General features: G+C 42.6%; 2 protein-coding genes across 2 annotated transcripts in view; both read left to right on the forward strand.

Moving 5' to 3' along the window:
• Positions 1-16,589, forward strand: part of LOC308168425 (uncharacterized protein) — a 218,669-nt gene that overhangs the window by 50,092 nt on the left and 151,988 nt on the right. The window lies entirely within an intron of this gene.
• LOC308169071 (DNA damage-inducible transcript 4-like protein) lies at positions 4,507-6,038 on the forward strand (the record flags this gene model as incomplete). Its single annotated transcript, XM_080543704.1, has 2 exons — positions 4,507-4,600; positions 5,548-6,038. 2 exons carry the CDS (start codon positions 4,507-4,509, stop codon positions 6,036-6,038), a joined length of 585 nt encoding a protein of 194 aa, XP_080399830.1.

Genomic DNA, 16,589 nt, shown 5'->3' on the forward strand with positions numbered 1-16,589 from the left:
GCCGGTTTTACAGTTTCACAACTTCCCCATGAATATTGAATATAGTGTACAAGGTTAAAATTGATGACTACTGTATATAGTATATCCAAAGAGCCATGTCACCTGCTACCCACACTGTGTGACCTACAACTCAATTGATTCATGAGCATGCGTAGCTGTTTCCATGACCTTCGAAGGCGGGATAGGGTGACAGGTTAGCCTTTGGGCACGTTTCCATCTAAGTAGAGCGGCAGGCAGAGTGCCAACTGTACACAACAAGTATGCCCCCATTTCTGAGATGGTGTAGGTTTAATTTCACTGATGGCTCACTTACTCACAAAGTCTGATTTTGCCATAGCTTTATAATTCTTTCTTGTATTCCGATTCCACTCGGTTATTCGATTTTGGGAGATAATATTTTAAGAATTGAAAGCTGAGGTTGGTAGTAGAGAACTATGTGACAGGGTCTGGTTAAAAAGTCACCAACCAATCTAAATGTTCTGTCTGTTATTCTGAAAAATGCTAATAAATTTCAACGTTGCCGAAAATCAATTACACACTCGCTAGTCAAGCCAAAACACTGCAAAGCAATGGATTCGGTGAGCAATCCCCACCACTCTACACTAACTATGTAGTAGTGGGGATTACTGACCGAATCCATAGCACTGCAATTTTGGCAGGCCAGCGTGTGTGTCACTGATCCTCAACAACGCTGAAATTCATCCACATTTTTCAGAATAAAAGTCAGAATGGTCGGTTGTCTGCCGACTTGTTCTTGGCTATACCAGCTGCTGTCACATTTTTCAGCTTTTCCAGATTATGAAAGTACAGATTGTAAGCTTTCAAATGATGTGTCATACATTGAAATCTGAAAATACCAAACCAAAAACCAGAGAATATCGCACAACACAAAACAATTGCAAATAGATAGCGGCTAAAAAGGAACATCATTCTGAACATCTAACTGCATGTTTAGCACATCACAACACACTGATAGAACATCAACATGCTAAAAACACATAAACTACACATAATTAGATGATCACACAGTCCTTGCTTTTGAACACGTCTTAAAACATAAGTTTGTTTACAAGCCATGTATCACTTACCCAGTAGCCTTACCCAGACGAGACAGTGAATCCAATTCAGTATTTAGTGATCCTAAAACTGTTTGTTATATCGAGTGGGCTCTTCAACACTCTGCAAAAAAACCTGGAAAAACGTTTAGCTGATTTGCGTGACTTGACAATTGCCGACATGCGACCCTTTTCACCAGACCGTGTCACATATACACATTTCTGTTGTGACAGATAACAAATAAAGTCAGTAATAATTCAATTGAAGGGGCAATAATAAATAATTTCACAAAAAATCTATGTTGGAATACAGAGCGACAAACTTGTTTCTACAGTATATCTGTGACAGTGTTGCACTCCTAGCAAGAGACTCTGTGTTGGAGTAATGCGGTCCATCAAAATAGGCACGCTTGGTGTCCTGTTAAATTCCACTGGGAGGGAAGGGGATGCAACATGAGGCAGGCTGTGGCAAGAGGTAAGGGGTGCCAGCACAGCTCTCAGGCACAAAACAGAGGGTCCTCCTCCACTGGACTGGATCAGTAATGTGATGCTCAACAAGTCTTATTTTTGCCTCATTCAGGGAAACAAGAGTCAACAGGTGGAAACATTTCACAGTCGGAAATGAGTAGCGCCCACCTTACTTATTGATACTGAAGGTCACAGGCAAGGGGCTTGCGTGGACACTGCTGACCTGGCTACAGCTACATGCATTTGAATGTAGTTATCAATCCATAGCGCAAAATATGGCACATATGTACTTTTTTTACCCCACTTTCCTCTGTAACTGTCAAGGAGTTTACAGACTGAGCGTTGCATTCGAGCAAAGCCCCCTGAAGTACTGGAATCTGACCTTTTTTACCTCTTGTTAGTCTAAGTTCCTGTGATATATGGTGGTGTGTCAACACAAGAGGGAAAGCCCTGGCTCTCATTGACTTCTTGTTAAGCCACAGGCACAGTCACAAACATGCACTATTGCATGGGTTTTGGTTTGAGAACCACATTGAAGAGGAACACCACATGTTGGCTCATAGCATTTTGTCTAATGCACAATCAGAAGGGAACTATAGAATATTTGCAAATGTATGTCGGTCAAGGCTGTATTTTCAAAAGTTGCTGATAAGAAAATGACGTCAAGGTCTCAGGAGTTGGGTAAAGATAACGGTAGTGCAACATGTTTGCATTGTGCAAACACAAGCATACAATTGAACAACAATTTACTAAATATTACTGACAAAAAAAGGAATGAGTAGAAAGGTAGGGTCAAACACAAGGTAAGTAAGAAATGCAGCTCAAAGTGCTTTACAACAGGAATAAGAACATAAAGTGAATATAAAAACATATATAAGCATAGAATGAATATAAAAGCAGGGGAAAACAGTAAAAGAACAGTGAGAGTCAAATATACTGCATTTTTCTTTTGTACTGTTAATGATGCTTGTGTGAAGTATGTGAGACTGCCATTAGTATTTTGCCATTTGCTCAGAATCAGTTGGATTGGAAGCTATAAGCAACATGGAATAGCTGTTTGTTATGAACCCTCCTCAGCTGTTTTCTTTCTCAAACTCGCAGATGGGCAGAGACGCCCGGCACTGACAAATGCATGTGACTGTTTTCTTAGGGGTATTTTGTTCTACCCATGTGACTGGGGGCAGAGACCTCGCTGGGCTTCTGGATTCCATTACTCTAAGCTGTGAGGAGGGAGGGCCAGGGCTGAGGGCCAGGGCTGGGGGTCAGGTTGCAGGGGGGAAATGGCTGTTGAGTGAATGATAATGGACACCATCACACATTAATGGTGCTGTGCAGTAACTATGGTGTTACGAAACATCTCTTTTCTATCTCTCTTATTTGACTGATGCTCACAAGTCTGCCAGTGTGACTCCATACTGTGCCATCGCACAGGACGTTTAGGAGCAAACAAAAGTCAACATTGTGGCCAAGAAATGTCCAATACAAATCTGTGGGGTAGGCCTACTGAGCTCCTAAGAGGCGACACTGCAGTTATCTGCAGACAACTGATTTCTTCGTCTAACATGTTGTTATTATACCAGTTGTTTGAGTAACTCTGTAAATCAATGTTATTTAAAATAAAGAGCAATATGGATTAGTTTGACTGACCAAGTTAACCTGATACCTACATAAACCATAGGGAGTTAAATGCCGTGAACAGGTAACAACTACTATAAGTAGTAACTACTACTAAGTTTACTACCTTTCTTGTAGAATGCCTGGGCATTATGACATTATGACCAAGTCAAGTGCACATCAACCATAGTTCATATGCCATCTTCTTTTTTCTTTTTTTTTTACCAATGATCTAAGTATAATGTCATATATTGTCATGTTACTCAATAAGCAGCCTTTATGCAATACAGTTGAGATGAGGCAGCAATACAGTAATGCTGTACAGTAGCCCACTGTAATAGATTGCCCACAACAGTTTCTAATTGTGACAGGCAAGCCAGTTTAACCAGTACAAGTGGAAATGGGAAATCCTTTATCAAGACATTTCAATAAATACAGATATCATGTTGCAAAGAATTCTGTTTCAGTTTGAAAAACTAGGTCAACAAAGCAATTGTGGCATCTCACACCAACCAGGCATATCATTCTGACTGGATTTTAAAGAAAAGTACACAAAAAAACTACACAAGTATTCAAGTTTTAACTGACTGTAGGCCTAATCCATGATCATGTTAAGAAAGACCTGGGGGGGTATTCCATCAACATCGCTAAAGGAAAATCCAGATTTATTCTGATAGGTCTCGCGAAAGTTATCAAAAATAAGCCTGGATTTTCCTTTAGCGACGTTGATGGAATACCCCCCCTGGTAAATTGTCCAAAATGTTGCAAAATGTAGATAGCAACAAAGTAACGTCCATAGATTATTGGTTAACACGATTCCATTCGTAGCCAATCACGTGCAGTCTCTGGGCGCACTGACAAGCGCGAGGTGTGTTGCTTGGCGAGCTCTGGTCACATAACGTTGCGTGATTGGTCAAAGCGTCAAGTCAGCTGTGCACGGAAAAGGTATAAATAACCCTCGTGCGGACCTGACCAGGCTTCAGGCAGTGTGAAGGAGAGAGTCTGTGAATGTGTGTGTCTGGCTGGGGAAAGTTAGTTGTGAATGCTTTGAGGTCTTTTTTTTATTATTATATTTTTTTTTTTACAAAAGAAGCCTTAATTAAATGACTATATTTTACATGAACTGAACACCAAGGTAAGCTAAGTGTGATTAAATAGACGCCTTTCACAGCTGAGCTTGTCACTCCGCCTAGCTACCACAGTTGGTTCGTTTGGTTTCTGTTGTTCTTGCCAATAAGCTATGATGCTATGCGTATCTGTGTGACTTTCTTTCGCTAGCATGTTTAATTATTATTATGCTCAAATTGCGTTTCTTTGCGTTTCATTCCAACAGAACTTTAGAAAGAACAAAAGGATTTCCAGTTCCACGATGGTTGCAACAAGCACACTGAAGAGTAATAAAAACACGGAATGCATATCGGAATTGATCGAACGGAGATTTGACCAGGCTTCTATCGAGAATGGTGAGTTTGATTTGATGTCTTTGCTGTTTAACTTCTTTGTGCTTTAGAGTTCATTCATCCAGCGCTTGTTTACCTCACTGGTGGTGCAGAGCAGCAGATAGGAGAGGGGAGGGGGTGGTCGGCAACAACAGATGAAGTCATCTCTCTAGGCTGCTGCTTTGCCTCTGCACAATGCAACACCGCTCAGAAGTCTATTGAATGATTGAATGAATGAATGGTCTTTATTGTCATTGATATAGTACAGGTACCATACAACGACATTTGGGAGGGGGGGCTCCCCTGGTGCTAGGAAAAAAACTAAAAACAAGAAGGGAAAGAGCTGGTTTACAAATAAAGGCTATGTACACTATCCACTATACTATACTATACTATACAAATAAAACACTGTGCTGTACTCTATGATGGTGCATTAATGTGAGATGTGCATGCCCAAAAGCATTGTCACAGCCTAGTCCAATGCTACATTATAGTTAATAATCTACATGTGTGTAGATTCTGGTATTTCACATCTAACGCCAAGGAACCTTCTTAGGGCTTCAATACACCTGACCCTTCTAATGAAATATTAGTTATTTTGCCTCACCCCTGTTTGATCCAAATGGTGTCCTCATTTCATTGCGTTAGGTTAGCCTAATTCCTGGTGATTTTAAAAACAGTCAAATGAAGTTCACTCACAATGGCTCAAAGTATTGAGTTTTCTCATGCTGCCTATGGTATTCAGTCCATACAGGCTGCACACTGTGATACGATCATGAGACTAGGAGAAGGACACACTAATATGTTGATTTATGCTTTGCTGAAGTAAGGCCTACTGAAGAGGGTCCTATTGTAACCATGTATCAAATGGTCTCATTGTTCTTCATACTTGTGTCGAAGTTGCAACCTTTGCCTGGTGTGCCTGAAGGCCTCCCTGAATAAGTGTGTCCACTGTTGTATTGTTTAATCAGAGCTGGACTTCTGGGATCACTGCCTTGCTGAGCCCCACCTGACTGTGGAGGTGAACGAGGACCGGACCTGTCAGCAGCTGGCCAAGATGTTCGAGAACTGCCTGTCTCGAGCCAAGAAGACCACACTCCACTGCTCCAAGGTGCTCGTCCCTGAGAAGCTGACGCGGAGGATAGCGCACGACGTGCTGCGCCTGGCGTCGGGTGAGCCCTGCGGCCTACGTGGCTGTGTGCTCTACGTGCACCTGGAGCTGGAGAAGGGCTGCAAGCGGCTGGAGCGCATTGTGTACGATGCCAACGTGGTGCCCACCTTCGAGCTCACGCTGGTGTTCAAGCAGGATGGCAGCGCCTGGCCCAGCCTGCGGGACTTCCTCCTCATCGGAGCCTGTTTCACCCCAGGCTTCAGGCATGCACTCAAACTCAGCCCGGGCTTCCGGCTCATCAAGAAAAAACTCTATTCCTCTGCGGCTGGTACCGTGGTAGAGGAGTACTGAGGAGGAAGGGAAGTTTGGGGGGTGGGAGGGGGGAGGGGGTGGTGGTGGGCTACAATGCACTTCTACACTTGAGTAACTGAATGTAAAGATCACTCTTGGAGTGTCTTATTTTCTATATTGTTTTGTACGAATCCAGATTGTAATTTGAAGGAATAGTATGTAGTAGGATCTTCTGCCGGCAAGCCAGCCTGTCCGCTCCGGTGTCCAGGACGGTACGGCCTATTATTTAAAATGGAACGGAAGAGGCTTGGGTTTGCTTGGGATTATGGTCTAATGCCTAAACAAGAGTAACATTACTAGGATTGACTTCAGACTATTTGAATGTGATTTTTTTCCTATTAACAAAATTTAAATTGACTGGGCAATATTCTGGATATAGTCTTTGGGTAATAAAGCATTTTCCTGCTTGTGCACAAGATTTTCAATTATACTGTACAAAATTGGCAAATAAGGTAAATTGCATATTCACTTCAACTAGTTTTCCAGATTTATAGGTACAATGTTATTTGTTCACACTAGCCACTTTGTAAATGCATCAGTTGTGGGTTGTTTCCAGAATGGTCCACTGTTCAGCAAGGTTAACAGTCCATCTAGAGGCTTATAAGACTTGGTATGTGTTCGGGGGGCCATATGTAGGTGTTCAATGCTGAATTGGAAGGGTATGTGAATGTTTGTTAGCCAGCCAATACATGTCTGTCCTTGTGAACATGCTGCTCATTTATTGCACAGGTTCTCCAACCTTGATGTATGCAGATGTCTTAACTGCCATTTAGAAATGTTGAAAAAAACTGTTCCTTTTTTGCACTTGTTCAGATCACAGCTCGATGGAAGTTAAATGTATCTTTAGTGCTTGTTGATCTTTTTTTATACTTTTTTCTGTTGTCATTGCAATGCCTTTCTAGATTGTTAATGGCTGCAGTTATTGTGGACACAAGTGAAGATGTTTTTTTTAGTTTTTTTTTTTTTAAACTGAATTCCTGTAAAAGGGAGTGGAAATCCTTGTCTATTTGACAATAAAATATTTCAAACCTTTACTTTGGTCTTCTGTGATGTCACCCATGTCCTTCTAGATGTTGTGCTATCATGCAGTGGATGCATTCTATTCTCCAAGTCTGCAATTGTATGATGCAAAGTTGTTTCCAACTGGGAGGAAAATTTGCTTTCCAACTATATCACTACTCCTGATTGCTGAAATGCCACTCCAGATATTTGAAAGTCCATCCTCACATCCATTTGTGTACTGTACATTCTGGGGCTATGAGTGAGTCTGTGCACGTGCCACAACAGTGGCACAATGCAGCCTTTTAGACTGAGCAGAAAAAACAAGCCCTTACGTTATAGCAAAAACGTGACCAGTGGGATTCTCTTTGTGACAAAGACTGGCTGGCATGACACAGAATTTTCATGATAGAAATTCTTATTAATGGCCTTTGTCATTGGCTTTTTTTCAACATTGTAGAAGTACTACCCACGCATTCATGTTAGTAATATTACTTAACAACAAATTAACATTTATTGCACTAACATTTGGTGGCTAGGTTTTTATATACAACCATTCTGATGTCTGATTTCTCACAACTCACATAAAGCACTAACCCCACTCAATAATTGAATCATTGACCTAAGGAAAGTCCATAAATCTCTGACCTATAAAAGAACATGCTGCTTCCAACGGGCCTCAGAGGATGTAAACATGCTCTAGGCCAGGGGGGCTGATATTCCATGCCGGGGTCAACAAGGTACGCAAGTACCTCGAAATGGCAGCTAGTGCGTAAGTAGCATGGAGTAATGTAACCGCATCAGGTGACCATATGAATCCACACTAATAACCTGCAGAGGTTGTGTAATATTTCTCTCCAGTCTTTTCACATGTTTCCTTGCATCCTCTCCTCCGTCCTCAGTTGTGACTTACGTATACTAAAAACACATTGGAGAAGAAGATCTAGGCTCCTCCCCCTTAGCTATTCTCCTCTAATGCTCCGAGGAGTCGTGTTGCAATTGAGGAAAGGTCTTAATGGAGGTGTCAGTGCACTGATTTGATGAGTGTTGCTGTAGGCCTACCCTACTAATGAGAGCCTGTTGAATTAAAACTTCCAATCACTTTAGTGTGACATTTACACTGTAGGCTTTAGGTGGCAGCTAGTGGCACTCAAGACTGAGTCAATAAATACTTGATCTCATCCTTTTGACCCCCCTTCTCTTTCCATCCTTATCTCCAACCACAGGGCTCTGTCCTCGGGCCCCTACTGTTCTCCCTCTATACCAAGTCTCTTGGCTTGGTAAGCTCCTCACATGGGTTCTCCTACCACAGCTACGCAGATGACACTCAACTCTTCCTGTCCTTCCCCCCCTCTGACCTACATGTGGCAACACGTGTCTGCATGTCTCTCTGACATCTCTATATGGATGTCAGCCCACCATCTCAAGCTCACATGTTGACGTTTTATTAGCATGTTGTGATGTGCTAAACATGCAGTTAGATGTTCATAGTGAAGTTGTTTCAGTCTGCTACCAACGCTGCTAGATTCTCCTCTTCCTAAGGAACACGGGGGTATGTCTGCTAGATTGTCCTGGGATGTGTCATTTTTGATTGTAGCCCCCCGGGAAGTTATGGTTTTGTCATGGAATTCAAAAGTGAAAGTAATCGGGATCAATGACGGTGGTACGGATGAGTGACACCGTGTCGGTCTGCGAATGTGGTCGGCAATCAGGCAGTGGGAGGATGGTCCTTTTAGACAAGGGCAGGGCCCTTGTGTGTGCCGCAGGGGCATATGTGTTTTATTGGTTTGAGATGTACCAACATTCAAATAAGCATATCTTCTTCAATGCTTTTCAGATTTCAATGTATGACACATCATTTGAAAGCTTACAATCTGCACTTTCAATGTTCTATGTTAATGCATATACAATGATCATACCAGCACCAACAAGAACCACAGCAGGGGTGGCAGCAAGGGTGTGTAGCTGATCTGGAGAGGAGAGGCCATTGTAAAGCTATACAAGTGCAGTCCATAAGTAATGGGACAATTGGCTCGACAGGGGTGTCTGGTTATGATGTTCTGTTACATCATTTGTGTAGGCATAAGAGATCAATGATTCTAGGCTTTGCCTCTGCTATTGATGTCTGCCAACAAGAGGACCAAAGAGGTGTCAATGAAAGTCAAGGAATCCATTATTAAGCTGGAAAATCTGAAACATAGCCAAATCCTTAGGCTTGCTAAAGTCAACTGTTTGGAACATCATAAAAAAAGACAAAAAGAAAAAGCACTGGTGAGTGCTTCTTCTATCACGACGACTGCCAATGGCCCCTGGCCTGAGCTAGATTACTTTTCCTGCTACGACTGGAGGATTTATGATTGACTTACTTAGTCAAATGTATCGATTGTAAGTCGCTTTGCAAAAATGTTAATGTGAAAAATTAGTTCCTCCACCCTGACCCTGGACACCGGTGTCCCACGGGGCTGTGTGCTGAGCCCTCTCCTCTACTCCCTCTTCACCTACGACTGCATGCTTGTGCATGGCTCTAACACTATCATCAAGTTCACAGATGACACCGCGGTGGTGGGCCTGATCAGTAACAACGACAAGATGGCCTACACAGGGAGGAGGTCCAGCACCTGGCCCTGAACATGAAGAAGACCAACTCCGACTCTGCCATCGAGGCCCTCCAGTGCAGGCGGTGTCTGCGGAGGGTGCATACCAGTAGGACAACCTCTCAACCCAGCCATCTGGTGGTAAGTCTGATGTTGATCTGTCATAGGCATTGATACCTGATACCCAGTTATCCAACCTGTGTTGGGCAATGCTTGACCTTCGCAGGGCGCTGCCTCTGGAACCTTCTGACCCGTAAATATTAGAGAGGAGCTCATCAATCTATCTCTACAATGAATGGACTGTTGGCCGGGGACCCTGGTTCCCCTGGCGCCATCGGTCCGAGTGGGCGTTGTCTCTCCCTAGACCTTTTATAGGACACTGAAAGTAGGTTGTGGTCTGAGTGAAAGACACCTCCATGAGGATGGCCCTGGTCCAACACATCAACTGTGATCCAAGTGGACTGAAATATACACTAACATAACTAACTCCTACAGTATGTACATGGATTCAGCAGAGGTGTGTCCTTGTAGTAAATTACTATTACAGTATTTTAATTAAAACATTTTGTTATCAACATAGTGGCTACTGGATTGCCCTGATGATTGTTCCTATGAGCTCAATAGATTCAACGTGTTCACTTCCCTTGACAGCTCAGTGGCCTTGCGGTTAGAGTGTCTGCCCTGAGATTGAGACATACCCCCGGCCGAGTCATACCAAGACTATAAAAATGCTACCCTCCCTGCTTGTCACTCAGAATTAAGGGTTGGTAAGACCCTGCGACATACCAGCGTCATGTCCAGGGGGTGTACTTGTACATCAAAGACGCCTCACTGCTCCTATAGGCCATTAGGCTTGAGAACCATCGGTTTTCAAGGCTACTTACCTACTTCCCTTGACGTAGATGAGAACAATACCAAATGTAGTGCTACAATTATTGAGAGATTAAAATTAGAAAATAAACATCAAATAAGCATAATAACATATCCATCCAACACTCAACTAAAACAAACTATATTTCCCCATATTCTGGTATTTTCAACTTATTATTCTCCCTAGCTCTAGAGCTAACAGTCATTTTCTAAATATGGCCTTTGCAACCCTCAGTCATTTGAAGGCTTTCCAAAAAACACTGAAATAGATATAGATCTTGGCAGGTGTGTGCAAAGTCACGCCTCTCTGGGAAAATAGAGCAACCGGTCAATTGTGCCCTTCGTCAGGGACTGGTGAGAGTGGGCCTGATCAGTAACAACGACAAGATGGCCTACACAGGGAGGAGGTCCAGCACCTGGCCCTGAACATCAAGAAGACCAACTCCGACTCTCTGCCATCGAGGCCCTCCAGTGCAGGCGGTGTCTGCGGAGGGTGCATACCAGTAGGACAACCTCTCAACCCAGCCATGGACTGTTTGCCCTCCTTCCCTCTCGGAGGCGGTACAGGAGTCTCTGTTCCTGCACCAACAGCTTCTTCCCTGCAGCTGTTACTCTGCTGAACTCAGAATCCCGGCGGTAGCCCACCCCCCCCTCCACCCCCCAACAAGAGGAACACTGACTCCCAGTATCAGTGTATGATACCCCTACTGGCTGCACACTCAGGACTTCAATTTAGCTTTTGCTCTACTGCTTGTTTACACATACTATATTTATTATATTGGTTTGCTAAAAAGTACCTAAAAGCCTGCAGAGGTCTGGAAAAGGGTCTTATGGACAGATAAGACAAATATGATCATGTACCAGAATGTTTGCAAGAGGAACGTTTGGGATCTGTCCAAGATGGTATGAGATGGTACTCTGTAAATGTTCATCATACCCTCTCATCTAACATGGTGGAGGTTGTGTTATGGTTTGGGAATGTATAGCTGCCACTAGAACTGGCTAACTTTAATTTATGTAACTGCTGACGGCAACAGCAGAATGTATTCTGAAGTGTACAGAAACATCTTGTCTGCTCGAGTAAGGCAAGGCGAGTTTATTTGTATAGCACATTTCATACAACAGGGGCAATTCAAAGTGCTTTACATACAGCATAGAAAATACAGCTAGAGGAGGATAGTGGGGAAATAAAGATGACAAGAATATATATAGAAAATAAATAGATAAACATTTAACAAGATAATAGACAATGAATAAAAAGATATAGATAAAAGTGTTATGTCTCTCAGAGAGATAAACCTCTGCACCTTGTATAAGTATCCTACCACGATACAGGATTATGGTCACAGATTATCACAAGTGGTTGCATGTATGAATATATATATATGTGTGTATATATATATATATATACATTAGCTCCGACCTTGATATTTTTAAATTATTACTGCATCTGTGTTCAACCGCTATCTTGCCCAATACGGTGTGTGAGATTGCAGTGTAAAATGACACGTTTGCAAACACATTTAGCCTATATTTACAGTGAATTCACAGCACTTGGATTATGGATCATTCAGTATGTTTCATCCTAAACTCATAACTGCTGCAGATATAAGAAGTAAATAGATACAACATTTAATAAGATAATAGTTAATGGATAAAAATACATAGATTAAACATGTTAGGGTTAGAAGTGTTAGAGTACAAGCAAATACCTCCAAAATAATTGGATGGTGCTTCATCATAGTAAGACAATGACCCAAAACCTACTGCCATTGCAACTAGGGAGTTTTTTTTAAAGCACTTGACTGGATAAGTCAATCTTCAGATTCAAATCCAATTGATCATACATTTCATCTCCTGATGATAAGATATTAGGACAACTGCAGACAATTAGCTATATTTCAACACCATGGTCTTTATTGAACCATTTTTGCTGCACCGGAAGGGTCAATTAATTCGCAGTTCAGGTTTGATTGAAACTGACCTTTAGTCTTAATGGCTCTTTAACAGCCCTGTTAGCGGCCCATAGACACAGGGCCCACTGCTCTGAAGCTCTGTAGGTCACCCTCATGCTAATAGCTTTGAACAAAGGAGGATGTGTCTGGGTCCACATTAAAAAGCCTTGGGTCCTCACAAATTGCCCATTGGCACCATGGAGCCCCCACTCACCGCCCATTAACTGTGGTGCTCACCCTGGGAGGAGGCAAGAACCGGGTCAGCACGTTACCCAATACTTCAAGACACATTGTTCAATGGCCAATCAATCCTTTACCTATACTCAAGTCTACAGCTGTTGTTGGTGATTGTTAGAACAAAGAAATCTAGTCAGAGATGATTTATTTATCTGCATGATGAATGTGTTTTTGTTTGCAATGAGTCAGATTCAACATGTGGGTGTGTGCGTGTGTGTGTGTGTGTGTGTGTGTGTGTGTCTGTCTGTCTGTCTGTCTGTTTGTGTCTGTGTGTGTGCGTGTGTGTGTGTGTGTGTGTGTGTGTGTGTGTGTGTGTGTGTGTGTGCAAAGCTCTGCAGCTGCCTGACCTTGGTGTGAGGGATGTGTGCTGATCCAGCGGAACGTCTGCCAGAGCTGTGCAGCTTCTCACACAGTGGAGTCAGATCACTCGCTCCTCTCACAACGCAGAAACACACACTAAAACACTGCAACAAGGCAGTCCAGAATACTCTCTCAAGATTAATGAGAGCCAATGGAAGGATCTAATCTTCTGCACTGGTTAATATAGTAGTTCTAATTAGTCTTACAAGGGTTTACATTTCAAGCCCTGAAAGAGGGACGTATAGTTAATGCAGAGTAAAATTCTTGGGTTCAGGTTCATTCAACTTTGACATTGCAGCAGAATACACAATCAATAATAAAATAGGCAGGGTATAAAAACAACAATCAACAATCAACAATAGCAGCGATAGCGTCAATAGTAGCAATAGCAGCAGAATGCAAATCAGCAATAATAGAATAAAGTAATAGCAGCAGAGTCCAAATATCAACATTACAGAAAGTTCAAGTAATAGTCAGGTTGTGCAGTTCAAGTAGGTAGTGTTCAGGTAATCAGGTAGTCATAATATATATTATTAATGCAGTGGGGATGGTATGGGGGGGGACAGTCTTTTGCCTTATTCCAGTGCATTTCCCTAGGAGCCTGATTGCTTGTGGGAAATAGTTGTTCGACATCCTTTGGGTTTTAGCCCAGAGTCTACGGTACCGTTTCCCCGACAATTTCCAATTTGGATGGCTGGGGTCCTTGATCATCCTGAGGGCCTTACTGACACACTGGTCGCTGTAGGTGTCCTGGATGGAGGGTAGCACACAACCGCTGATCTTCTCAATTGTCCACACTACCCTTTGCAGCGCTTTGTGGTTTAGGGCAGTGCAGTTCCTGTACCAGGCAGTGATACATCCTGTCAGGATGCTCTCGGTTGTGCCTCTGAAGAAGGCCCCCAGTATCTTGGAGCCTAAGCCAAACTTTTTCAGCCGCTTGAGATAGCAGAGGCGGCGTTGTGCTTTTTTCACCACTTGCTTCTCTGCCTGATCTTTTTTTGCTCACAACGCCATAGTGGACATTTCTGTCAGACTGCAGCGTTAACAAATGATTGATCAGTTGATTTAATTAATGTTGTAAAAATGTTAGAGCACTTATAAGTGCATAAAAGCATATTTTCAGAGATGATTTGAATCCTCTGTGTGTGTCCATTTGTGTGGTGTATGTAGAGATGAATGCTACATGTGTTGATTTCTATCTTAAGTGCTTGAGATACACAGCCAGTGCATACAGCCGGTCACTCAAATGCTCTAGTCAGAAATGCTGACCCAGTGTCCAATGGCTCTTCAATGCCAAAATTTGATCTGAAGAACAGGCGCAAGTCATATATTTGGCTATCCTGACTATAGAAGACTGACTTTTATCTTGATTTACAGTGTACCTTCTCACTCCTGGTGGTATGCTTACCACTACCAGCAGGCCTGTAGGTGTACTTGCCAGCTAAATTGGAACTAAGTCTGGTGTTGATCTGTCATAGGCATTGATACCTGATACCCAGTTATCCAACCTGTGTTGGGCAATGCTTGACCTTCGCAGGGCGCTGCCTCTGGAACGTTCTGACCCGTAAACATTAGAGAGGAGCTCATCAATCTATCTCTACAATGAATGGACTGTTGGCCGGGGACCCTGGTTCCCCTGGCGCCATCGGTCCGAGTGGGCGTTGTCTCTCCCGTGACCTTTTATAGGACACTGAAAGTAGGTTGTGGTCTGAGTGAAAGACACCTCCACGAGGATGGCCCCTGTCCAACACATCAACTGTGCCAAGATCCAAGTGGACTGAAATAAAGCTCATCTGAAAACCAACACTAACATAACTAACTCCTACAGTATGTACATGGATTCAGCAGAGGTGTGTCCTTGTAGTAAATTACTATTACAGTATTTCAATTAAAACATTTTGTTATCAACATAGTGGCTACTGGATGATTGTTCTTATGAGCTCTCAATAGATTCAACGTGTTCACTTCCCTTGACAGCTCAGTGGCCTTGCGGTTAGAGTGTCCGCCCTGAGATTGGGATGTTGTGAGTTCAATCCCCGGCCGAGTCATACCAAAGACTATAAAAATGCTACCCGATGCCTCCCTGCTTGTCACTCAGAATTAAGGGTTGGTAAGACCCTGCGACATACCAGCGTCATGTCCAGGGGGTGTACTTGTACATCAAAGACGCCTCACTGCTCCTATAGGCCATTAGGCTCGAGAACCATCGGTTTTCAAGGCTACTTACCTACTTCCCTTGACGTAGATGAGAACAATACCAAATGTAGTGCTACAATTATTGAGAGATTAAAATTAGAAAATAAACATCAAATAAGCATAATAACATATCCATCCAACACTCAACTAAAACAAACTATATTTCCCCATATTCTGGTATTTTCAACTTGTTATTCTCCCTAGCTCTAGAGCTAACAGTCATTTTCTAAAAATGGCCTTTGCAACCCTCAGTCATTTGAAGGCTTTCCAAAAAACACTGAAATAGATATAGATCTTGGCAGGTGTGTGCAAAGTCACGCCTCCCTGGGAAAATAGAGCAACCTGTCAATTGTGCCCTTCGTCAGGGACTGGTGAGAGTGGACTTCTAGGCCTCCTCTACCTCTGAAGGTTCATTATTGATTTCATTGGAAATGTTTGTGAAATATGTGCCACCTAAAGGGATAGTTCACTATTTTACACTTAATAGTCTGATGGCACCCTTTTAGGTTAAGGAACCATCTGCCTAGAAGGTATTGAAAAGTGACCTCTGGATGCCTGACCTCTGTGTGTTTGATGCCTCAAGATCGAAAGGTAATTTACAAAGCACTGCTGCAATCAAAACAAACAAGTGAAATGCAATCACGCAGAGTTAAGAGACTGCTTTTGAATGAGATCACTAAAAGGTTTTTGAAACAGTGCTGGTTTTTACAGATTTCTGGCCCTATAAACAACCGAAGAACCAGATTGACCTGTTGATCTATATATCACTTGAAATAGATAGAAAGTAGAATGTTTTTCACAAAACAACAATAGCGAATAAACAGACGTTTAAAATGCTTTTTCAAAGGTCATATCATGGTATTGTCATGTCAGAGATTATGTTATCCACCTCATTGAAAGAGGCTTTGAAAATGTCCAATCATTGCTACATGTCTGTGACAAATAGGTCAGAAGGTACAGGGAACCTGAGAAACACACAAGGGTAATGGGTCAGGATATTTTCAGAATATGAATGGTGAGCACCTGAATGTGAAATGTGCTATTGAGGAGTCATGTCCCCCCCACACACACACATACCCCACCAGACATGCCACCAGTGGTAACTACACAATTCCAAACTCCCCCCCCCCAAAAAAACGAAACAACGTGCAGTGAGCGTATTATAGAGCTATGATTGAATGGAACGCTCTACCAGATCATATCTGAAAAACTCCAAAAAATATGCATTATATACGCACTAGATTTGTGTAGTTACCATTGGCACTCCTAACTGAGTACCGTATTTATTATAGAGGATCCTAATAAATCAAATCAATCAAACACACACACACACACACTTG

Source organism: Nansenia antarctica, assembly GCF_963989245.1.
Source record: "Nansenia antarctica genome assembly, chromosome: 12".
Taxonomy (NCBI): Eukaryota; Metazoa; Chordata; class Actinopteri; order Argentiniformes; family Microstomatidae; genus Nansenia; species Nansenia antarctica.